Source organism: Perca fluviatilis, chromosome 8 (assembly GCF_010015445.1).
Source record: "Perca fluviatilis chromosome 8, GENO_Pfluv_1.0, whole genome shotgun sequence".
Classification (NCBI taxonomy): domain Eukaryota; kingdom Metazoa; phylum Chordata; class Actinopteri; order Perciformes; family Percidae; genus Perca; species Perca fluviatilis.
In genome coordinates this window covers 1382343-1407766 of record NC_053119.1, presented here as the reverse complement: position 1 = coordinate 1407766, position 25424 = coordinate 1382343, and the positions used below count along the sequence as shown (strand labels likewise).

The 25424-nt window shown below is 42.1% G+C and overlaps 2 protein-coding genes across 2 annotated transcripts in view; both read right to left on the bottom strand.

Moving 5' to 3' along the window:
• LOC120563717 overlaps nt 1-1828 on the bottom strand; it is a 28398-nt gene extending 26570 nt beyond the window's left edge. The window contains exons 1-4 of the mRNA XM_039808076.1: nt 1677-1828; nt 1229-1333; nt 385-463; nt 22-229 (exon numbers count right to left, since the gene is read on the bottom strand). Coding sequence (XP_039664010.1) covers nt 22-229; nt 385-463; nt 1229-1333; nt 1677-1828 — 544 coding nt within the window. The remainder of the gene's footprint in view (nt 1-21; nt 230-384; nt 464-1228; nt 1334-1676) is intronic.
• Nucleotides 1829-6897: 5069 nt separating this feature from the next.
• Nucleotides 6898-24600, bottom strand: LOC120563713 (NACHT, LRR and PYD domains-containing protein 14-like). The gene is made up of 12 exons (XM_039808074.1): nt 24574-24600; nt 23081-23158; nt 22862-22975; nt 22603-22722; nt 21933-21964; nt 21516-21653; nt 19612-21379; nt 19379-19520; nt 18801-18940; nt 18414-18587; nt 17778-17824; nt 6898-7692 (listed from the first exon to the last, which is right to left on the bottom strand). Exons 2-12 carry the CDS (start codon nt 23146-23148, stop codon nt 7160-7162), a joined length of 3276 nt encoding a protein of 1091 aa, XP_039664008.1. The 5' UTR covers nt 23149-23158; nt 24574-24600; the 3' UTR covers nt 6898-7159.
• Nucleotides 24601-25424: the final 824 nt, after the last annotated feature.

Below are 25424 nucleotides of genomic sequence, written 5' to 3'. Positions count from 1 at the left end.
TCTTTAGAGAAATCCTCTTACTGTGCTGCAGACGGTCAGCCAGCTCATCCTCCTTCATTCTCCTCAAGAAGTGCAGTGTGATCTTAAGAAGTGCCTCTCTGCTCCTCCTCTGGTCTTCATCCTCATCCGCCCTCTGACTCTCTGAGCATTCTGGGTAATCTGGACTCAGAACCTTCTGGATCTTCTTCAGCTCGTTCTTCACAAAAGTGACAATGTTCTCTTCCAGCAGCTGAAACAGAAGATTATATGAATGACAAATCAAACTGAAATCATGGAAGCAAACACCAGACCCATGTTGGACAGACTGACAACCCACTGGTCTATAAAGTGCAGCATGGAGATGATTGTGAACAGTGTAAATGTAAAAGTAGTTGTTGTACAGACCATAAAGATGGAGTCCAGGTGTTTTTGATGCTGCTGGACAGACTGCACACTGAGAACCTCTGAGCTCTCCTGGTCCACTCTGTGGAGGAATCAGGAAGAATTAGCTCACATCATGTCTGTCCACACAGAGACAAGTAAATCAACAGAATGAACTAAGAAGCAACAAGGACTACAACATGGTTGGCCTAAATGACTCCTGAAGCAGCAGACTGATATAAGGCCAGGAGGTCTGCAGCTTCTGTGGTCATGGAAGCAAACATTTGTCGGTAGAAGAAGTTTGGGGAGTCAACGATGAAAAACCTTCTGTTGGCCTCAAAACATGTTAGATGGTGGTTCCCTTTTTTGCTTCCCCTTATTGACTTCTGACATCCAACTGACAAACCCAGACCCAACATTTGGGAAGAATTTGGTCAGGAGACTTGGGGTGGGGGTGGGGGGGGGGACTCACTGAAACTTGGCCTTAAGTGTCCAGACTCAAATGGCAGAAGTCTTCCCATGGCAAATAGTGTCCTGACCCAGGTGACACAAATGCTTACCAAGGGTTGCTGGTTCTCCAGGGGGGATGTGCAGATGAAGTTACCCTGCAAGAGGCACTCTGAGGCGCATACAACCCAACCATTAAAATGTTTTTTAATGGGGCTAAAACACCAGATAATATTGGACCAAACCAGGTCCAATATTAAATTGAGATCTACAGTTGAAGACTGGTCTTACTGGACAGCTTTCAGATGTGAGCATATACATATATGTGAAGAAGAAAGATGCTGAAAATAAATTTCAAAACTTCTCTGGATACAAAAAGGTTGAAACATAAATTAGTAATATTACAATATATACAGCTTACCTCTTTTCAGCAGAAGGTTGTTGACCTTTAAATTCAATGAGGCCTTGATGTGACCAGTCGCTCTTGCAGGACACACAGCTGGGTTCAGAGTAAGCAGAGTCTGGTCTTTGATGGATCAACAGGGATGGAAATTCACTTTTTAGTATTCAGACACAAAAACTGCAGGAGATACAAGCAACAACTAAAACAAGATTAACACAAAGAAGTTCAATAAACTATACAAAAAACTGGGTTAAAAAACTAAAACACCAGAGAATACATTGGACCAAACCAGATCCAATATTTACCTAAAGTCAAGAGTTGAAGACTGGTTTAACTGGACAACTTTCAGATGTGAGAATATAAATGAATGTGAAGAAGAAAGATGCTGAAAACAAACTCCAAAACCTTCTCTGGAAACATAAAAGTTAAAATATGAATCAGTAATGTTATAATTTTAACAGCTTACATCTTTTCAGTAGAGGGTTGCTCTCCTTTAAAGTCAATGAGGCCTTGATGTGACCGGTCGCTCTTAAAGGACACACAGCTGGGTTCAGGATCAGGTTCAGGTTCAGAATCAGGAGACTCTGGTTTCTGCTGGGTCCTGATAGAAAAACACATTTATTGAGGGTCACATGTTCAGTTAAAATCTAAAATATAATATTAATATGAATATGTATATGTACAGTATGTAGGCCTAATTATTAACAATTAAATGCCAATAATGCTTTACTTTCTGTCCAAAACTCAATAAAAATATATCTTTTGAAATCAGAATTAAAAAAAATCTAAATATGTGTAAACAAAAAGATATTTTGAGTGAAACAGGAAATTATTTTGCAGTAATATTCTCAGTATGAGAGTATGCAGGTGACTGAAATGACCCAAAACAACCCAGACGGGACGTAGTTACATCCACTAATTTTTTTCTCTTTTTTTTTTTTTTTTTCCTTCTCATTTCTATTCACCACTAGAGGTCAGGTCGCCTTCTTTTTTAAAGTAGCGGTGACTCCATGGACCGGTAACTCTTAATGTACACACAGCTGGGTTCAGGTTCAGGTTCAGCAGGGTCTGGTCTCTGATGGGTCCTGTTAGAAAGAGAGGAAGACCCTTTTTAATCTGCAGAACCAGAAGCTGCTGGAGAAACTAGAAGCTATCAAACAGGAAATAGATGAGGAGATTTAGAAGCAAGGCTTCATTCTGTGGAAACCTACAACATTTTGTAACTTAAATTTGTGCATACTAATTTATATGAATGCAGGAATTTAGACGTCAGAAGTTTTTTCTCACCACTGTCGCACCAAATGATTGCTGAGAGTGTGGTCTACACCTACTCTATTTGTAGAGTGTCCTGATTAGGATTGGACACTAGTTCCTGTTGGAGGAGTGCCAGCTCATAGTGACGCAGTTCTATATTTGTTGATTTAGTTATAGAATAAAAGAGCAGACAGCTTTCTGATCTTCAACACAAGAGTCCTTAACACTTTCTCAGGAAATAAGAAGTGAAGTAGAAACATTATATTTAACAATACAGAGCAAGAAACTAACCCTGAAGAGACCAAAGACTAACTTGGCATAAAAATTACAATTAGATTTCTTCCCCACATCGTTGAGCCCTAATGCCCAGATAACTAACGTGGAGAGAAAACTATGTACACATAGGCAGGATTAATGATTTTTTAGAAGTTTGTGTTCATTTTTTTAAAGGTTTTCATCATGTTTTTAGACATTTTTTGCTGTTTTTTCTATGTTTTTGATGCTTTTTTCAGCGTTTTCGTTGACTTTTTGGAATTTCTTTTGACAATTTTTGACTTTCCGATATTTTAGCCCAATGTCCACAGAGGCAGCCCGGTTGGTAACTTAACTTTATCATAGCCAGCTATAAATGACGATTGGATTTCATTGGACAATTATGTTGTATAAGGACAATAAAGCTGCACCTTGAACCTTGAACCTTTTATCAGAAACAGTAGAGTTGTGTTGTGTCTCGCTTTACTCTGATGGAGACGTTTGTTTTCTGACAGCTGGAGAAAGGAAATAAAGCTCTTCTGTTTGATTCCAGTAAATCACCAACATGTAGATTTATCTTCCAACACAAGAGTTGTCCACACTTTCTCAGGAAATAAGAAGTGAAGTAGAGACATTATATTTAACATTATAGAGCCAGAAACAAACACCTGAAGAGACGAAAGACTAACGTCTTGTTAAAGTATCAAACAGCAACTTACAGTTTCTTCAAGCAGTCCAAAGAGTTGATGAAGAAGTGTTGATGAAGAAGAGGGTCACTCTCCATCTTGAGAGAAGTCTCTGACACAGGTGAGCTGTTCCCTGGAATGAGTCCAAGCTCCACCTGTCAGAAGGCAGACAGGAAGGGCTGCAACAGGAGCAGATTTTCACAATAAAATTACATTTGGACTAATGGAGCCAAGACTGAGAATCAATCTCACTTTTTTGTCTTGTCAGTGTTTGTTCAGGCTCGGACCCCACCCATCTTCAAACTCAGCCTTCATTTAGATCTAAACTACACAGCTGTAAAGTTTCCTGACTGCAGCCTCACGGTTGGGACAGACAGACGTATAAACACCTGGCAAATTATTTAAAACCTCTTCAATTGTAGTTCAACACAAAATAGTTAACAGAAGGTGAAGTCTGCACAACAGGTTAATGCTCCGGAAAAATCCTTCAATAGTGCAGAAAAGGCCCACAACATCTCGGCCCACAATTTGATCTTCCTCAGGTGTATTTGATTGCAGTGACCCATGACCCTTATCTGTTTTCATCATGTCACATGGTCAGAGGTCATGTGATATGGGAAAAATAAATATACATTGAAATACTATTCAAATTGGGCAGTTAAGATGACAACATAATTACCTCACTGTTTCTCTTTCCAATGAATGCACATAGTTGTTTCAGACTAACAGACTCTCATAAATACAATTCAAACAACACAAGAATTTAAGATGGCTACACATTTTTCAAAAGGTGACGTGAATGAATTATGACACAATGTTTACAAAATAGATCAAAAACAGCAGTTAAGATGACAAAAAACTGGCCTCACTGCACACTACAGACACCTAAAGTGAGTAAGATGAACTCTTTTAGTGTCTAAAATAGATACAATTTGGTGCAAACGACAATGTGGAACATTTGAGGCAGGCACTTTTTCACTATTTGTGGCCTGTGAGCCCATTTCTTATGTCTCTATTGGCAGATTACAAGACTCTTACAGCTCATAGTCATGTTGGACAGTTCAATGTTCAATGCCTAGTGTGGCTCATGGCATAATTCTCCATGACATCTTTTATCATTGTCATTATTCAACTTTAACGAAGCTTTTTTATTTTTATTTGCGAATCAAAATCACAATATCTGGCAAAAAAATCACAATTACTGTAGATTTCTTCCCCACATCATTGAGCCCTAATGCCCAGATAACTAACGTGGAGAGAAAACTATGTACACATAGGCAGGATTTAGGATTTAGGATTTTAGGAGCTTTTTAGAAGTTTTTGTTGTTGGGACATTTTTACTGCTTTTTTCTATGTTTTTTTTTTAACTTAACTTCATCAGAGCCAGCTGTAAATGACGAATGCATTTCATTGGACAATAGTGTTGCCAATAAAGCCGAACCTTGAACCTTTTATCAGAAACAGTAGAGTTGTGTCTGACGTTACTCAGATGGAGACGACACATTTGTGTCTCTTTTTAAAGTGCCCATATTATGCTTGTTTCAGGTTCATAATTGTATTTTGAGGTTGTACCAGAATAGGTTTACATGGTTTAATTTTCAAATAACACCATATTTTTGTTGTATGGCACATTGCTGCAACTCCTCTTTTCACCCTGTGTGTTCAAGTCTCTGTTTTAGCTACAGAGTGAGACATCTCACTTCTGTTCCATCTTTGGTGGGAGTCGCACATGTGCAGTAGCTAGGTAAGGATCACATCAGCTAGCTGTTGTTTCTCCAACTTCAGTCAGTACAAGGCAGGATTGGCCAGGAGACTTCTTCTAAACGAGGGCACACTTCCAACTTTGCGTGGAATACCTGCAGTCGAGGGACATGTAAGTAGTTATTTTGTAGAGGATGGTTTCAACGTCAGCTAGCGAGTCTCTAGTATCATTAACTCGGATCAGTTGAGTCCTTCTACAATTTAATCTCAAATGATAACAGTGCCACACACAAACCTCTTGCAACATTAGCTTCTACTAGTCTACAACTTACAATTTCGTAGGCGACAACTCCACAAGTCAACTCAAGCAACTGAGTGAGCAGAGAGACAGTCCGAGACAGGTTATAGGAATGTCCCGACTCAGAGCTGGAAACATTGCAAGCTTGCAGACCATGGGACTCACTCAAGGACTGCCCGTTTTTTCAAATTCTGAGACCGGATGTTGCATTTCCAAGGCAGTAGCACGTTCTCTTAATACATCCATGAGTAGCACCGGTGTAGCCTACCAGTTTTGCTTTAACCCAGGCTGCAGTTGAGGGAAACTGTAGCCTAACTTCCTGAGCGACTGATCATCCGTTTTTTGCACCTCTTTACATAAATATACATAAATATGGCATCTTGAAATACATAAATGAGGCAATACATATAAACATATGCCTTAGTCATTATAGTTCAATATCTGTTTTACTTTTATTTATTTCAGGGGAGTTTGATTTATTTGCACGTTATCTTCAAAGGAAGTTTGGCTATCTCACAGACTCAGACTAAAAGCAACCAGCAAGCCTGCCTGACATCAGTGCATCAAAGCATATCTATCTGCAAAGAAAAGAAAATATGAACAAAACACGAGCGCGGTAGAGTCGTCTGATTCCCAGCTTAGCTAGAGCGGGTAACGCCAGCTCTGCAGACGGACCAGAGTCAGTCAGCCCCGGGGAGCGAACATAGAGCGAACAGGGGACCCAGATCTAGCTAGCTGCAGCGACAGCAGCGAACATTATAACATTAGACCCAGCACCGGAGGTCTTATCCCCATTATCTGATCCCGAACCGCCGGTGACTTTCTGCCAGTTCAGCAAGCTTAACGGCAGCAACAGAAAGTTTGCTGGGACCAGACTTTGGCGTTGTAACGGTAACGTTAATGTAACGGTAACGTTACAGCCGTGAACTGAAAGTCAAATCCTCAGCTGGTTTGACTCTCTTCGGGCGAAGTTGTCTGCGGCGGGTAGAGACAGAGAGTCAGAGGACGGCAGGGAGAGAGAGTAATGAATAAATGTGACATGAAATAAATGTTCCTCCAAGCATTATCAAGAGTATAGGTTTCCAAAGTAATTTTATCCTGGGCTGGAAGCAACACTGGTACACTGGCACTGTTGCATTGGAAATGACAACATCCGGTCTCTGAATATGAAAAAACAGCCTTTTTTCGTTTCTATTTTCGAGTGATTTCATATTTGTTATAGGAAATAGAAAATGAAAATCAAAGCATATTTTAAATTTCTACCATCCCCTTTTGACCATGACAAGGCAAAAATGCCTTGTATTTCAATTTCAAATTTTGTATTTTAAAACAAAAATCAAATAACCATATGTTTTTTGTTTTTGAATACATGTTTATGAAAAATAATCGAATGAGCAAAATATACAGTGACCGACCCCATCCGGGAGTTCACTGGCAAAATAAATAAAATTTAAAAAGAAAGACCACAAACAAATCACAGTAACTTTATGCTTTTATTGTGAAAATAGACAGAATTCAAAACAAAACATGAAACAAGTCAACAGCATTTCTACAATTTCATGATCACAGCTTCCATCTTTAAAGGACTGGAAGTGGAAGAAGTTTACAATTTTCACGAGGAATCTGTTCAATCATTTTGAATTATTTTATACAAAGTTCATTCATTAGTTCATAACAATAACCTGAAATATTTCTGTAAGTGTGATCCTGTACAGACTCAACTGATCAGCAGTGAGAAACAGGAGGAGACTCTCCGTCCTACAAAGAACACAGAGACACTGAGGCACCAGGATACCAGATCCTAAACCCAGGATAGAGAGGTTGAGTGAATGTGGTGTTGAAGGTGTGGAGGTGGGTCAGTGAGTCAGAGGAGACGGTGTAGAAGGACAGAGAGCCAGCAGGACAGTCCACATACACTGCTACTCTATCATAGACAGAGGAGGAGAAGGAGGTGTATGTTTGTCTGTTATTGTCCCAGACAAAGTAACTACCATCAGAGCATTCCAGACTCCAGGACTGATCATTCCCTACAAACTCACAGTCAGCCATCAGTCCTCTCATCCTGATTCCTCTGTAACTCACTAATATATCAACATCTCCTCTCCTCTCAACCTCCCAGTAACAGCGACCAGTCAGACCATCTCTACACAGCAGCTGAGGACTGGAGTGAAACCTCTCTGGATGATTAGGATATGACTGAAACTCCTCCACATGTGTCACCTTCCTGTTGTTGTCAGACAGTTTGAGGCTTCTGTTCACTGTGTTTGTGTCGATTGTGACTTCACAGGAATCTGACGGAGACAACAAGACACAACACAGCTACAGTTATTTATTTTATTATTTTACTGAACAACTGACAACTGAAGACAGGAAAGGGGAGAGAAAAAGCAAGGGAATACCATGCAGCGATGGGTCAGACTGGAACAGGCCGCTGCGGTAAGAACTGAGCCTTAGTACAAACCCCAATTCCAATGAAGTTAGGATGTTGTGTAAAATGTACATAAAACAGAATACAATGATGTAAAAATCCTTTTTAACCTACAGTATACTCAATTGAATAAATTACAAAGACACAATTTTTAATGTTCAAACTGATAAACTTTATATCTTTTTTGCAAATTTTCCCGGGCCAAAGAGGAAAAGGAAATCCAGATTGTTAGATAGATTGATAGATAGATAGATAGATATTTATTGATCCCAAAAATGAGAAATTACAGTGTTACAGCAGCACAATATCACTCACACAGCACAGAATATACTATATAAAATACTAGGATACAATATACATGAAATAGTAATAGGATAGAATACAAGAACAAATATTTAAAATATATACAAGTTGGAATACAAAATGTACAACTGCTTAACTAGTAATGATAAAGATGTAGATAAACCTATTATGCAAGTTGCACTTAGTGCAGATGTGATGTCTAAGAGTCTTATCTAGCACCCAGTGATGAGGTGTTAAAAAGTTTTATTGCCTGTGGTAGGAATAATTTCTTGTAGCGGTCCGTGTAAGAACGAAGCTGTCGGAGCCTCTTAGAGAAGGTGCTCCGCTGTTGGACCAGTGTGGGGGGATGGAGAGGGGGGTTGGGGTTATCCATGATAGATGGTTTGTTCAGTGAGCTCCTCTCCACCACAACTTCAAATGTCTCCTGTTTGCAGCCAATAATGGCGCAAAGTTCAAAAGTCAGCATCTGTGATGGTATGGGGGGGTGGGGGAGTTAGTGCCCATGGCATGGGTAACTGACACATCTGTGAAGGCACCATTAATACTGAAAGGTACACAGGTTTTGGAGAAACATATGCTGCCATCCAAGCAAAGTATTTTTCAGGGACGTCCCTGCTGATTTCAGCAAGACAATGCTAAGCCACATTGTGCACGTGTTATAAAAGCGTGGCTTCATAGTAAAAGAGTGGGCTGCCTCCAGTCCAGACCTGTCTCCCATTGAAAATGTGGGACGCATTATGAAGCGCAAAATACGACAACAGAGACCCGGACTGTTGAGCAACTGTACATCAAGCAAGAATGGGAAAGAATTCCACCTACAAAGCTTCAACAATTGAGAGATCACGTGACCGACGAATCGCATGGCTGCTAGAGGCTAAGGCTCTTCGCCCCATCTCTGCATTTTCATTGAAAACCAGGTCTATTCTTTTTAATTCAACATCAATTGTTTAATTTGTCACCACGGTAACTTAGTGGAATGCCTGGAGGAGCGAAAAAGCAGACCCCGCTGCCATTTACCCAAGCACAGAATTCTGCCAATTCTGCTAACATGATGATGGCTAGCGAGGTTTCGGATGCTAATGCGGAGATACATATGGAGGAGGCTATGACCAAGGTCCTGGAAAAGCAATAAAGCAGGCTGCAATCAGCGGTCTCCATCGCAGTGAAGGAAGCGTTAGCAGAAATTGACACCTCGCTTCAACATATCAGGACAGAGCTGGAGAGGCAGGGAACTACAGTAAGAGATCTAATACAGCGACTAGACGAGGTGCAGAAGGACAGCAGACAGATGAGAAACACGGTGACAGTCTGCATTGATTACCAGAGGAAATTTGAGTTGAAGTTGGTGGCAAGATGGCGCCAGTGTGTAAGGCAAGCCGTCTGTCAGCATCACGCTGCGCTCATCATCTGTTTGCTGCTATTTTAATTCTGTGTCTTTGCTGCCGGGATGTAACAAGCCTTCTCGTATATGATCGCCAAAGTTTGTTTGACATTCGAGTGTCATGCGAAGCTTTGGGGCTTTCTAGAGATAGTTTGGGAGAACAGGCTGGAAGCCTACCTCCATGGTTGCATAACATCCCAGACCACCTGCGCTGTGTGCGTCGGGAATTTCCCGGAAAAGCGCCACAGGAGACGCAAGGAAACGTGCTGAGTGCTTGTTCGCCTGGGCGTACCTGAGGTCTTCCGATGTGCCCGGATCCCCGTTTCCTGTGCGGTGGGGACTGCGGTCGCCAGCGCTGGTGCTCGGAGGTCGCGTCTGCGATTGATCCGCCCGTCGTTCCCCAGCCAGATTGTCGCTGGCGGCCCGTCGAGGCCCTCTCCAACCTGGAAAAATGATGTCCGGGCTGACACCGGGCGGAGAAACCCGTGTCGGGCAAGGAAATGTCGGCTTGACTGTCGAATTGGTGTGAGAACGGCTAATCTGGCGCGCGATTGCAACGAGCCCCAAAGCCAGACAGTTTGATTTAACTCTTTGTATGGCATTGATTAATGTCAGATCAATGGCCAACAAAACTTTTATACTAAATGACTTTTTACATCTTCATAAATTGGATTTTATGCTGCTAACGCAGACTTGGCTTCATGTTGGTGAGTCTGCATCCTTCTCTGAACTTCTCCTCCAAACTGTACATTTTTTAACACTCCACGGACTACTGGTGAAGGTGGAGGACTTGCCACTGTGTTTAAATCCACCTTCCAGTGTCGGCTGTCTGTATCTGTTAATTACTCAAGCTTTGAGCTGCAGTTATTTGAACTAAACGCCTCTTCTCGCATACTGTGTGCAGTTGTGTATCGCCCAATCGAAATTCAACAAAGATTTTATGCAAGACTTTGCTGATTTTATAGCAGGTCTAAAGTTGAATTATGATCATTTTATAATCTGTGGTGATTTTAATTTACACATGTGCCGTTAAAACAAAACCCATGGTTAAAGACTTCTTAAATCTTCTAAACGCTTTTAATCTCACTCAGTCAGTGTCCGGGTCCGACACATGAAAAAGGGACATACATTAGATCTTGTGCTGTCTCATGGTTTGTGTGTTCATATAAATGAAATATGTAGTGCATGTATTTCGGACCACTTCCCTGTCTTGTTTACGGATTACAGTTCCATGTTCTGTATTTAAGTCTCCTATTTCACAGTGCCGCCGTGTATTTAACAGTCAAACCCCGGCACAGTTCTCTGCTGTTTTTAAAGACTCTGTGCTTTATAAATTGGATGGAGGTGATGTTAATGGTGCTGATGGACTCATAACTCTTTTTAATTCAACCTGCACAAATATGTTAGACTCTGTAGCTCCTTTGAAGGCGAAACGCACTAAACCGCTTTCAGAGCCTTGGTTAAATGACACTACCCGAGCGATCAGACGTGCATGTCGGCAAGCTGAGAGAAGGTGGAAGAAAGATAAACTCAGAGTGTCTTATGAAATTTTACAGCAATATCTATCTGATTATCAAAGTGCTGTAAAATTGGCAAAATCTGATTATTTTTCTAAACTGGTTGCAAATAACCGTCACAAGCCACAAGTTCTGTTCAATATGTTTAACAATATTACAAATCCTCGCAAATCTTTTCCTGTTACACCTACACTGGACCTTTGTAATTCTTTTTAGAATTTTTTGTTGAGAAGATTTCTGTTCTTCGATCTTCTGTAACCACATCCTGTGATCCTGATCCTCTGCTCCTCCTGTGTGCCTTGCGGTACTAGATCAGTTTGAGCCCATATCAATCCTATCCCTATCTGAGGTGGTCCATAAACTGCGGCCTACAAACTGTCCCTCAGATAGTATCCCCTCGTTTGATTAGAGAAGTCTTTGATACCGTTGGACCGGTGTATTTTGTTATTGATAAATACTTGTCTTGTCTCTGGTCTCAGGTTCCGCCTTTAAACATGCTTTTGTGCAACCGCTGCTAAAAAAGGAAAATCTTAATCCCGCTGTTCTTTCTAACTTCAGGCCCATTTCAAAACTGTCCTTCCTATCTAAAGTCTTGGAGAAAGTAGTTTCTATGCAGCTGCAAACTTTTTAATTAGTAATAATATTTATGAAAAGTTTCAGTCCGGCTTTAGATCCCGCCGCTGCACTGAAACTGCATTGTTGAGAGTTTTTAATGATTTGATTTTAACTGTCGGATTCAGGAACCTCTGCTGTCTTAGTGCTTTTAGACCTTACCGCGCGCCTTTTGACACTGTGGACCACTCAATTCTCCTGGCACGTTTGGAGTTGTGTGGGAATCAAAGGTACTGCACTAAGGTGGTTTGAATCTTATCTAACTGACAGGAGCTTCTCTGTCCAACTCGGTGATTTTTTATCTGAAACGGCTCCATTTACCTGCGGTGTCCCCCAAGGTTCCGTCTTAGGCCCCATTTTATTTTCTTTGTATATGCTGCCCATGGCCTCCATTTTTGAAAGGCACGATGTCTCCTTTCACTGTTATGCAGACGACATTCAAATTTATATGCCCCTGAACGTAAAAAATCTGCAGCCCCTGTTTGATTGTATGAAAGACATTAAAACATGGATGAATTTAAACTTTCTAAATTTAAATGGAGACAAGACAGAGATCATAGTATTTGGATACCCTAAACCTCTTGATTTAAATTATCTTGGCCCCTTGGCTTCGAACAGTCGTTCAACTGTGAGGAGTCTTGGTGTTGTGTTAGATAGTGCATTTAAGCTTGATAAACAAATATCCGCCACTGTCAGATCATGTTTTTTCCAGTTGAGAACTATAGCCAAGGTAAAGGCATATCTCCATCCTAAAGATCTGGAAAGGGTGATAAATGCCCTTATAACCTCTCGCCTTGAATATGCAACTTCTGTAACTCGCTGTAATGCGGGCTTAGATAAGTCATCGCTTCAGCATTTGCAGTTAGTCCAAAATGCGGCTGCACGCCTCTTTGACAGGAAAGAAGAGGAAGAGAACCATATCACACCTGTGTTGCTTCACCTCCACTGGCTCCCTGTTCATTATAGGATCGATTTTAAAATTTTACTGCTGACTTTTAAATGCTTAAATGGCCTGGCTCCATTATATTTAACAGAGCTTCTACACGCTCATATCCCGGCTAGAGTGCTAAGATCCGCTAATCTCCTCCTCTTGGATGTACCGAGAAGCAGACTAAAAACCAGAGGTAATCGAGCCTTCAGTGTAGCTGCCCCTAACTTGTGGAACAACTTGCCAGTCCATATCAGAACCTGCCAAACTCTGGAATGCTTTAAATCATTGTTAAAAACTCATTACTTTTCTTTGGCTTTTCCTTCGAGTTAGGTTTGTTATTTCCTGGTAATTTTAATTTTATTTTAATTTCACTATACCTTGTATACTGTATATTACACATGTTTTATTGTTGTATAAAATGTATGAGCAGTAATTTGTTGTTGTTTTAACCTGTGAAGCACCTTGGTCAACCATGGTTGTTTTTAAGCGTGCTATATATAAATAAATTGATTGATTGATTGATTGGCTGAACTGGAAGACAGATCAAGAAGATACAACATGCGCATCATTGGACTGAAAGAGGCCAGCGAAAAAGATGACCCAGTTCGATTTTTGCAAAACCAGCTGCCAAAGTGGATCCCCTCCTTACGGACCAGGGCTACCATCGAAATTGACAGGGCACATAGAATCTACGGCAGGGGGGCAATGACGCAGACACTGATTCTCAAATGTCTGAGATACCAGGACCGTCAGGCAATTATTCAGGGGGCGAGACAAGTGCAGCAGGAGGGCCCGATTCGTGATTCCAACACAACGCTGCACTTTAAGCCTGACTACAGCGCTTTCCCTGTCCAACGGCGCAAGGAATTTATAGGACTGCAGCGTAAGCTGCATGCTAAAGGCATCCCAAACTTTTTTATTTATCCGGTAACTCTGAGAGTAAACCACGGAGGGAGAACGCTCACATTCATTGCACCCGAGGAAGCGGACAGGCTCTGTCGGGATCTGGATATGAAGAAGGGGGACGTGACGCCCGCGCTGGGCGCTTTGCGACCGGGAGCTGTCATCGGGCCCGGAGGACGGCGTGGGGACCCCTTGTCCGGTGCGGGAAGCCTAGCGGGCGGACCCGACGACTGTGGATTAGTGTATCTGGAACACTGTGCAAGTTTAACCCAGGACACTGCATATAAGTTTGGCAACCTGACTTTAAAGGAATGTTTGATGAGGCTGAAAACATGATGGACACAGACTGCTCACTTTACATAGCCTACTCCAGAAACTGGTGGCTGGTTGGAATGTGGTGGGTGAATTTGGGAGTCAAGGATTTATTTTATTTTTTTGTATTTTCACCACACTGTGCTTGGATCTAACAGCTCACCCTTTGCTGCAAATTTGTCAGTGAATTCCGGTAGGGTACTTGAGACATGTATACGTGTACATTTTGAAGATGGCTGAACTTTCAATCCTTTCTGTTAATATCAGAGGGCTAAACGGACTGATCAAACGAGCTAAATTCCTGGACCATTTAAAGCGCCCATATTATACTCATTTTCAGGTTCATAACTGTATTTTAAGGTAAGAATAGGTTTACATGGTTTAATTTTCAAAAAACACCATATTTTTTTTGTACTGCACAGCTCTCTCTCACTGCTGCAGATCATCTTTTCACCTGGTCTCCGTTTTAGCTACAGAGTGAGACCTCTTTTCTTCTTCTTCTTCTGTACTATCTTTGATTGCACTCGCACATGCGCAGTAGCTCAGATCGTAGCTCATGTCAGCTAGCTCCATAGACAGTAAAAGAAAGGCTGTTTCTCCAACTTCAGTCAGTTACAAGGCAGGATTAGCTGGGAGACTTCTTCGAAACGAGGGCGCACATGTAAGTAGTTCTTTTGTAGATTATGGTGAACTTGTGTGTGTGTTGTAGCAGTGCTTTGCTATTGAGAACGAGGTAGCATGCTAGCGTTAGCATTAGCGTTAGCATGCTAACGCTACGAGCTAACGGTTGCGGTTAGCCAGCTCGTTTCGGATTGTGACGTCACAAGCCTGGCCGATTTTGACCAGCTCACCAGGAGACTGAAGGCAGGACACATTCAGAAACCGTATTTCACTCAGAACACCATGGATGGATTTTTTTCAAAGTTTGTATGTGTGTGGAAGCACCAGAGACACAAAAGAACACCCCAAATCCCAGAAAAAGTGTTCTTTTCATAATATGGGCACTTTAAGAAGGAAGAACATAGACGTGGTGCTTATTCAAGAATCCCATTTAAGTAAAAGAGATATAAATCGTCTACAAAATAAATATTTCAAAGTTGCTGCTTCATCTAGTGACGACACCAAAACCAAGGGCTCCATTGTGTTGCTGTCATGGAGATGCACACTCACAGTAGACAAAAGTAGTAAAGACCTATCAGGCAGGATATCATATATATGTATTACGATAAGGAGTAGGAAAATAGCCTTCGTTTCAGTATACGCACCGCAGTGTTTCCCACACATAGACTAATGTGTGACGGTGCGCCGCACTATCAACACCGGCTGCCACACACACTAGGACCTATCATTTTACAAACTTTAACCTCGGCCATAGGGAAGGGCACCTTTCATCAACAAACCAACACTGCACTCATTTTGGTCATACACAGAAAGGGCAAAGATCCTACGGAGTGCTCGAACTACAGGCCCATCAGCCTCACTGGGACTGATATTAAGCTTTATTCCAAAGTATTGACACTACGCCTAGAACGCTTCATTGAGAAGCTAGTCCACCCTGACCAATCAGGGTTTATATCCAAGCGTCAAGCTGCAGACAATATACACAGATTACTCCATGTAATAGAAGAAGCCAAAAACTTTCCAACAACAGCAGCAGTTTTATCACTGGATGCGGAAAAGGCTTTTGACCGCCTAGAGAGGAAGTACTTGTGGCAAGTAATGGAGAGGCTTGGTTTGGGAGCCAAATTCATTGACATGGTACAAACTTTATAAGCGAATCCTACGGCCATTTGCGATCTCTCTTGAACCGTTAGCCCAGGCCATAAGGCAAAATAAAATATGTAATGTCCAGATTAAATCCAATAACAACTCAATATTGTTATTTACAGATGATATTTCGCTGTACATATCTGACCTTGAAGACTCTGTTCCTAAAATTCTTAAGATCTTTAACGAATTTGGCTCAATCTTCAGCTATAAAATCAATTGGAATAAATCTGATCTTCTGTTGAACAACAGACAGATGACATCAGCTATTAGTGATACAATACCAACCCCAAACAAAATTACATATTTGGGCATCACCATTCATGCATCGCTACAGCGAGTTGTCCAGGACAACTATGACACTATTCTAAGTAGTGTTCAAATGGATCTGGCCAATTGGTCTGCACTGCCGGCATCGCTACGGTCAGGATTGCTGTTGTTAAAATGAACATAGTTCCTTGCATGGATTTCTTAAGTACAATGATCCCCTTACCCCCACCAATACATTTCTGGAAGAAAGTTGATACCGTAATTCGGCAGCATATTTGGAATAATAAACAACCTAAGCTAAGATACTCTACCCTGCTACGTACCACAAACATGGGAGGCCTGGCCCTCCCCAACCTTAAAGTGTACCACTGAGCCTTTCAACTACGGCCCTCAGAGTGTGGATGGACCCCTCATCTTCAGTTCCAAGGAGACAAATAAAGCAAAACCTCACTGGAAGTCTAAGACTGTAAGACCTTGCCTTTGCAGGTGTGTGTCCAAAAAAGTGTATGCTAGCCTATGGCCCTATTATCACCAACACATTGACCAACTTTAAACAGGTGGAGGAGCAACTATGTTACACTAATAAATGGCATTTGAACACCCCAATTTGGCACAACATACACTTAATGTCTGGTAACAAACTTTTTGTTTATAACCAGTGGAGTGACAAAGGTATTTATACTCTAGACCAGCTATTCAATGGGGAATGTATGTTAAGACCTGAGAGCTAGCTTTGAGGTCCCTAGGACATCCTTCTTCCTTTATCTTCACCTAAGATCAGCCCTAAAATGTTATGGAGTACCATGGGAAAACAGTCTTGAGACGCACCCAATCATTAAATGGCTTGTTGATTATGCTGTGGGAGGATTAGTGTCCAGGATTTATGCAAAACTGATGCAAGTATCAGTAGGAGAACTCCCAATAGTAAAGAAATGGGAGCAAGAGCTGATCCTGGAGGGGAACTTAATTAATTGGGAGACAGTTTGGGACAACATTTCCCACTGTTCCAAAAACCCAAATCATCAGCAGATCCACTTTAACATATGCCATAGGACATAACAGACTCCTCAGAGGAGATATGTCTCTAAAGTCATTCCTACTCCCTATTGCACGTTCTGCCAACCTGAACAAACTGGAACTTTCCTGCACATGGTCTGGGAGGGTGAACAGGTGTATGAGTTTTGGAATAAAACAACATAAATAATATCTGATGTGATAGGATGTCGAATTCCTACTGACCCAATTGTTTTGTTACTTAACGATGACTCTAAATTACACCTGCTTGGGAGACAGAAGAAAATCTGGCTAGCCAGCTTAACCGCGACCAAGAAAATGATAGCTCAGCACTGGATCCCCCGCCCACCCCACTCGCTTTGTATTTGTTTTTGTGTATTTGTTTGTTTTTGTTTTCCTCGAGACCGCAGAGGGTGGGGGGTTGGAGATGGTTGTTGTTCTTATGTGCTTATTGAGCATTGTTAAAAGGAAAGGTGATGTAACACAGTGGTCAACATGGTCCTCTCAGCTTTTTGGGTAAAATATGCAAGTGGCTGGTAGATTTGCTTCACCACACAGCCAGCGTGTGGTAAAATCTTCCATGAGTTCATCCAGAACTCCGAGTCAGCAAGCATGTTTAGTTAGTCTGTTTCTATTTGCCGTTGTTGTTTTTCAGGAAGAACCGGGCTGGTTAAAGTTAACTGAAGTTATAGAGGTCTGCTAAAACAAGAGCTAAGGTTAACTAATGTCAGTTAAACGTTGGCTGTGACAGACAACGGCAGAAAGAAACAGACCTTACTTTCAGTTTGCGAGCTACAGGTGAAGTCGGGAACGTGGTTGTTGTAGATGTAATATTAGGGTAAAGCCAGAGGCTGACTGCGGTCAAGCCGTCATGATGACTTCAGAGGTTTGGTTGAGTGATGTCACAGTTTGAAGAATGAAATTAAAAACACACTTACACTTCCTCAGACCTGGTGTCAACCATCTGACTCCAGCAGGCTCCACCCTGAAAGGAGGAGGGGGTTCAGAGCAGCATGGAAACATGGACATTAAATCACTCTCTCACACACACACACACACACACACACACACACACACACACACACACACACACACACACACACACACACACACACACACACACACACACACACTAGATGTTTTCAGACCAGAGGAACTTTTATAGTTCTAACAACCCAAATTTTTGTTGTGTTCGCACTACAGGTGTTTTGTGAGACTTTTAAGCTTCTATTCCAGTGACTGTGCTCTCCCAGTACAAAAGGCAATTTATGCAGTGATTGGTCCAGATGTCACTATACATCTCTGATTGATCACATTCATTCACATACTCTTGTCACAGCATAGAAAGCACATTGATTTCTGCTAAGCTAGGCTGAAACTGTACTGGGTATATATCTGTAGAGATGAAAGACATCCTGAGAATAATTTGATCACTGGGATATTTCTGAAAATGCAGAGATTTGTCCAAATTGCATAGAATATTAACATTATGGAGTTATTTTGATTCCTATAGATGATCTCCTTGGATACTTCCTATACAAATATCTCCTTTTTATGTTCATCAGTGTTTCTACCTGAGTGTTTCCAGTCTCCAGAGAGGATCCTCCAGTCCCGCTGACAGTAGCTTCACTCCTGAGTCTCCTGGATGATTGTAGCTCAGGTCCAGCTCTCTCAGATGGGAGGGGTTGAAGCTCAGAGCTGAGACTAGAGAAGAACAGCCTTCCTGTGAGATCAGACAGCCTGACAGACTGCAAACACACAGAACAACACACAGAAATCCTCTGTCAACACGTGAAGCCATGTTTTTTGTTCAGGTAAATGTTGACAGTGGCAGAGACGGTTCAACACAAAGACAAACACAACACAAAAACATGAATGCAAAAGCCACGTGAATTGAATCATCAACTGAAGTTAATCAGAGTTTAAATGATCATCAGTTGAATGGGTTAATGAATCCTGACCTAAGAGTCTCCAGTGTGCAGTGTGGACTCTTCAGTCCAACAGAGATCAGCTTCACTCCTGAATCCTGCAGGTTGTTGTTACTCAGGTCCAGCTCTCTCAGACTAGAGGACTGGGAGCTGAGAACTAAGGACAGAGCTTCACAGCTTCTCACCGACAGGTTACAGCCATTCAGTCTGGAGAGACAACAGGAAACAACAATAATATAGCATTTGTGTTTAATTTATAAGTCCGGACTTTTGGTATATTTAGTATATTAAATCCCCTTTCAGTTTAAATCCTTTCTGTTTTATTCTAAACAAGTTGTAGATAACTATTCAAGACTGAATCAGGAATCAAAGTCACATATTAAAATATAAAGGATTTCTAGAACTCAGGCTCAGTTCATATTTCATGCTTTATGAAATGTGATTATAAATGAAAACAAAATACTTTGGAAACATTCAAAGATTTTCCGAAATTGTGAAATTTTAGTCCTGACATGAGAAGGGCTGTTTATAGTTTATAGAAATATCTTAAATTAAAGACAAACAGTAACTTTATCTGACCTGAGAGTTTCCAGTGTGCAGTGTGGACTCTTCAGTCCATCAGAGATCAGCTTCCCTCCTGAATCCTGCAGGTTGTTGTTACTCAGGTCCAGCTCTCTCAGACTAGAGGACTGGGAGCTGAGAACTGAGGACAGAGCTTCACAGCTTCTCTCCGACAGGTTACAGATACTCAGTCTGGAGAGACAACAGGAAGGGAACATGGTATTTATATTTAACTCCTGTTGAACAATAGCAGAGTATTTAATGATTAATAAATCACGCTTACAAAGCTTTTTTGGAGGCTTTGACCACTGGCAGCAGCCTCAGAAGAGCCTCCTCTGAAGCAGAGTATTTCTTCAGGTCAAACACGTCCAGATCTTCTTCTGATGACAGTAAGATGAAGACCAGAGCTGACCACTCAGCAGGAGACAAATTATGTATGGAGAGATGTCCTGATGTCAGGGACCATTGGATCTGCTCCACTAGAGAACGATCATTCAGTTCATTCAGACAGTGGAACAGATTGATGCTTCTCTCTGCAGACAGATTCTCACTGATCTTCTCCTTGATGTACTCGCCTATTTCCTGATTGGTCTCTGAGCTACTTCCTGTCTTTGTCAGCAGACCTCGTAGGAGAGTCTGATTTGTCTCCAGTGAAAGACCCAGGAGGAAGCGGAGGAACAAGTCTAGGTGTCCATTTGGACTCTGTAAGGCCTTGTCCACAGCACTCTGGTAGAACTGTGTTGATGTTGTTTGTTCTTGTGACAGCAGGTTGACTCCAGAGTTGGTGAATGTCAGATGGACATGAAGAGCTGCCAGAAACTCCTGTACACTCAGATGGATGAAGCAGAACACCTTGTCCTGGTACAGTCCACTCTCCTCTTTAAAGATCTGTGTGAACACTCCTGAGTACACTGAGGCTGCTGTGATATCAATGTCACACTCTGTCAGGTCTGAATCATAGAAGATCAGGTTGCCTTTCTGCAGCTGCTCAAAAGCCAGTTTTCCCAGAGACTCAATCATCTTCCTGCTCTCTGCACTCCAGTGTGGATCCGACCCAGCTCCTCCATCATACTTGATGTTCTTCACTTTTGACTGAACCACCAAGAAGTGGATGTACATCTCAGTCAGGGTCTTGGGCAGCTCTCCTCCCTCTCTGGTCTTCAACACATCCTCCAGAACTGTAGCAGTGATCCAGCAGAAGATTGGGATGTGACACATGATGTGGAGGCTTCGTGATTTCTTGATGTGGGAGATGATTCTGCTGGCCTGCTCCTCATCTCTGAATCTCTTTCTGAAGTACTCCTCCTTCTGTGGGTCAGTGAACCCTCTGATCTCTGTCACCATGTCAACACACTCAGGAGGGATCTGATTGGCCGCTGCAGGTCGAGTGGTTATCCAGAGCTGAGCAGAGGGAAGCATATTCCCCCTAATGAGGTTTGTCAGCAACACACCCACTGAGGTGGACTCTCTAACATCAGTCAGGATCTCAGTATTGAGGAAGTCCAGAGGAAGTCGACACTCATCCAGACCGTCAAAGATGAACACAACCGAGAACTCTTCAAACCTGCAGATTCCTGCTTCTTTGGTTTCACTAAAGAAGTAATCAACAAGTTCCACCAAGCTGTACTTTCTCTCTTTCAGCACATTCAGCTCTCTGAAGGTGAATGGAAATGTAAACTGGATGTCCTGGTTGGCTTTGCCTTCAGCCCAGTCCAGAGTGAACTTCTGTGTTATGACTGTTTTCCCGATGCCAGCCACTCCCTTTGTCATCACTGTTCTGATTGGTTCATCTCTTCCGGGTGGGGTTTTAAAGATGTCTTCTCGTCTGATTGTTGTTTCTGGTCTGTCTGGTTTCCTGGATGCTGTTTCAATCTGTCTAACCTCATGTTCGTCATTGACCTCTGCAGTCCCTCCCTTTGTGATGTAGATCTCTGTGAACATCTGGTTCAGACGGGTTTGGTTTCCTGCTTTAGCAATCCCCTCAAACACACACTGGAACTTCTTGTTTAGCTTAGATTTGAGTTTATGTTTACAAACTCCTGCTGGACTTCCTGAATGAACACAGAACAAAAAAGCTCATTAAGTAATTTTGTAAAGAAAACAGGAACATGCTTTGACCCATCTCTGGAGACAATAGTAAATGTCCCATTAATCCAGCAAGTTATTCCTTTAGAGAAATCCTCTTACTGCTCTGCAGATGGTCAGCCAGCTCCTCCTGCTTCATTCTCCTCAGGAAGTGCAGTGTGATCTTCAGAAATGCCTCTCTGCTCCTCCTCTGCTCTTCATCCTCATCCTCCTTCTGACTCTCTGAGCATTCTGGGTAATCTGGACTCAGAACGTTCTGGATCTTCTTCAGCTCATTCTTCACAAAAGTGACAATGTTCTCCTCCAGCAGCTGGAACAGAAGATTATATGAATGACAAATCAAACTGAAATCATGGAAGCAAACATCAGATGGTTGTAGGACAGACTGACAACCCACTGGTCTGAAAACGTGCAGCATGGAGATGATTCTGAACAGAATATATGTAAAAGTAGTAGTTGTACATGTCCAGACCATAAATATGGAGTCCAGGTCTGTTTGATGCTGCTGGGCAGACTGACCACTGAGAACCTCGGATCTCTCCTGGTCCACTCTGTGGAGGAATCAGGAAGAATTAGCTCACATCATGTCTGTCCACGTCCCAATAATACTACAAACAGCCACTCACAGCTCAAACAAGCTCATTTGTCTCTCATGAGCAACCGACCGGCACCCCTGAGTTGGAGTTATCCCAGAGAAACAATAGAAAAAACCTGAGCTGTTGTTTGTGCTTATGCACTAAACAGCAGCTCAGACCCAACCTTGTTGGAGTCTCTGGGTGGTGTCCTGGAAAGTATACCGGCTGGGAGACTTCAGCGCTCACATCGGCAGGGTAAGTAGAGGAGCCTGGTCGGGCTAGAACTCTCCCCAACCGGATCAGGCTGTACTGGCCTGTCTCCTTCTACTTTCATTATGTCATTGATTATATAGTAGATGAATCTAACAACTATGAAGAGAAGCAGAGAAGAGAATGGGTGCGATGTCTCCAGCAATACACCCTCCCCCGCCGGTCTAGGCGAACGCTGCAACTCTGAAGACCATCAGAGAGGTAAATCTACTTGCTCAATGCCCTACTACACCCTGCACTGCTACGCCCTGCACTGCTACTACTATTATTTCTAGTTGAATTGAATTCTTTCAAATTTATTTTGTAACATTGCTGCCCTTATAAAGTAACTGATGCTGACTTACTCTGCTGTTGGAGAAACTTGATTTTTAAACCACAGCGGCTCCTCCTTAGACCGGTCACTCTTGAAGGACAGACAGCTGGGTCCCGGTTCAGATTCATCAGAGTCCAGTATCAGGATGGTCCTGTCAGAAAGAGAGGAAGACCATCAGAGAGGTAAATCTACTTTCTCAACACTATTATTTCTAGTTGAATTGAATTCTTTCAAATGTCTTTGGTAACATTGCTGTTGCTGCCCTTATGAAGTAACTGATGCTGACTTACTCTGCTGTTGGAGAAACTTGATTTTTAAACCACAGTGGCTCCTCCTTAGACTGGTCACTCTTGAAGGACACACAGCTGGGTTCTGGTTCAGGAGAGTCTGGTCTCTGATGGATCCTAATAAAATCAGTTTGTTATAAACACAAGACAGCCAGAGGTTTGGGTGTGAATAATGTTGGTGCAGTGATCTGAGTGTTGGACAGTTAGAGCTGGTCCTCTCACCTCTGAGCTTTGGTCTGGAGGTCCTGTTCCCCACTCAGAGTGGTTCCTCTGTCCTCACACTGATCCATGCTAACAAACCTGCAGAGGAAACACATCATTTCTCATTGTCTCTCCTTGTCCCTTTCACATCACTGTCAGTTGAATGCATCATCACCTGCTGTAGTTCTACTATCAGTCCACTAGATGGAGCCAGGAGGCTGCAGCCCAGCCACACACTCACAAAGACGCGCGCACACACACACACACACACACACACACACACACATAGTGCGTCTCACTATCTTTGTGGGGACCCGTCATTGACATAATGCATTCCCTAGCCCCTTACCCTAACCTTAACCATCACAACTGAATGCCTAACCTTAACCCTTACCACAACTACACTGTATTCCCGGTTTTTGGACCTCATGAATGTAGTTAAACGAGAACACACACACACACAGACACACCCACCCACATAGACACACACACACAAACACACACACACTCTCACAAGCCCACATTAGCCAATCAGAATCCAGAAAATAGCAACAACAGCAACGAATCACTTCCTCGGCTGCCTAAACCTCAGTTTGTCTCAGTTTATACACACACACCCTCACACACACACACACACACACACATACAGTTTACATGCAAACATGCAAACAAAGTTTCCAAAATCTCCACTCTGGCCGGAGGTTTTAGAAAGACTCGTTTTCACAGGCGAATTCTCCGTTTGTGTGTAAACGAAGGGCTCAAAAGAAGGGAAATGTTTTTCAAAATAACCATGTATGTGTAAACGCGGTAACACACACACACACAGACACATTCACAAAGACACACACACACACCCACCCACACATATATACACACACACACACACACACACACACAAGTGGATCTCTCTTTGTGGATCTCCAGTTTGAATTAATCCCAAGTCCAGTTGAGTTGCTTTCTCTGCAGCTTTCTGCTCTTAAACTCAACCACAGCTGGAGTTCACCAGTCAAACGTTACAGACATTATATACAGTACAGGCCAAAAGTTTGGACACACCTTCTCATTCAATGTGTTTCTTTATTTTCATGACTATTTACATTGTAGATTCTCACTGAAGGCATCAAAACTATGAATGAACACATATGGAATTATGTACTTAACAAAAAAGTGTGAAATAACTGAAAACATTCTTTATATTTTAGATTCTTCAAAGTAGCCACCCTTTGTTTTTTTTGATAACTCTGCAAACCCTTGGTGTTCTCTCAATGAGCTTCATGAGGTAGTCACCTGAAATGGTTTTACCTTCACAGGTGTGCTTTGTCAGGGTTCATTAGTGGAAGTTTTTCCCTTATTAATAAAAAAGCAAAGTTTTGATGCCTTCAGTGAGAATCTACAATGGAAATAGTCATGAAAATAAAAAGGAAACGCATTGAATGAGAAGGTGTGTCCAAACTTTTGGCCTGTACTATATATATATATATATTAAAACGTTACAGACAGACAAGTTAAATTACCTTCAGCTGGAGCTCCACACAGAGACAAAAAGCTGCGTCACAAACTCTGGAAAGTGAAAGTCAACTTTAAACAGGAAACAAGAGGAACCACCCAGAGAGGTGCAGCATTACCAAATCTACTTCTGACAGTTACAGTTTTTCTCGATTGCTTTGACCTGCTTAAAGAAACTGGGATCCACTGGGTTCTCAGCAGAGCAGAAGACACCTCTTGCAAATGTGTTAACCCTTTCTCATTAGATTGACACATTTTCCCACCCTTTTGCAGAACAGTTAACACGGATGTCATTCAAGCAGGTAGGGTGTCTGAGGGTCCATAAGGTTAAAGTCTGTATAAAGCTCAAATGTGCTGAGACATCATGAGCACTGTGTTAGTGATGTAAGTTTAATGATTTTCCTCTCAGTGGAGTGGTGTGTTGAAGAGGATGTTGATCCTGAGTCTGATGTGATTCTGAGATTGGTGGCTGAGTGGGATTGGAGCCCCTGAGATGGACTCGGACCTTTACTTGCCAACTCACATCTTTTTACTTTATCTAACATGTTACCTAAACGTATCCCTTATAACCCTGCTCTTGCTGCAAGCAAGACAGAGTGCATCTTTGGGCTGTGCCTCTCCGGGTTCTGCAGGACTTATTGATGCTGAAAACTTGATGTAATAAAACCTTTATGATCAAGTACGGTGTCAAGCGAATTTCTCTTCCGACACATCATCACAGCATTGCTACTCAAGATACAACACAGTCCAAACTCCATTGTTTTAGCTGTGGTAACCAAACCGAAAGCATCTGTTCCTAACTATTAGAAAGTAGTATGGAATCACTGAAGCACCTGTTTGACACTCCTTCACACAAATC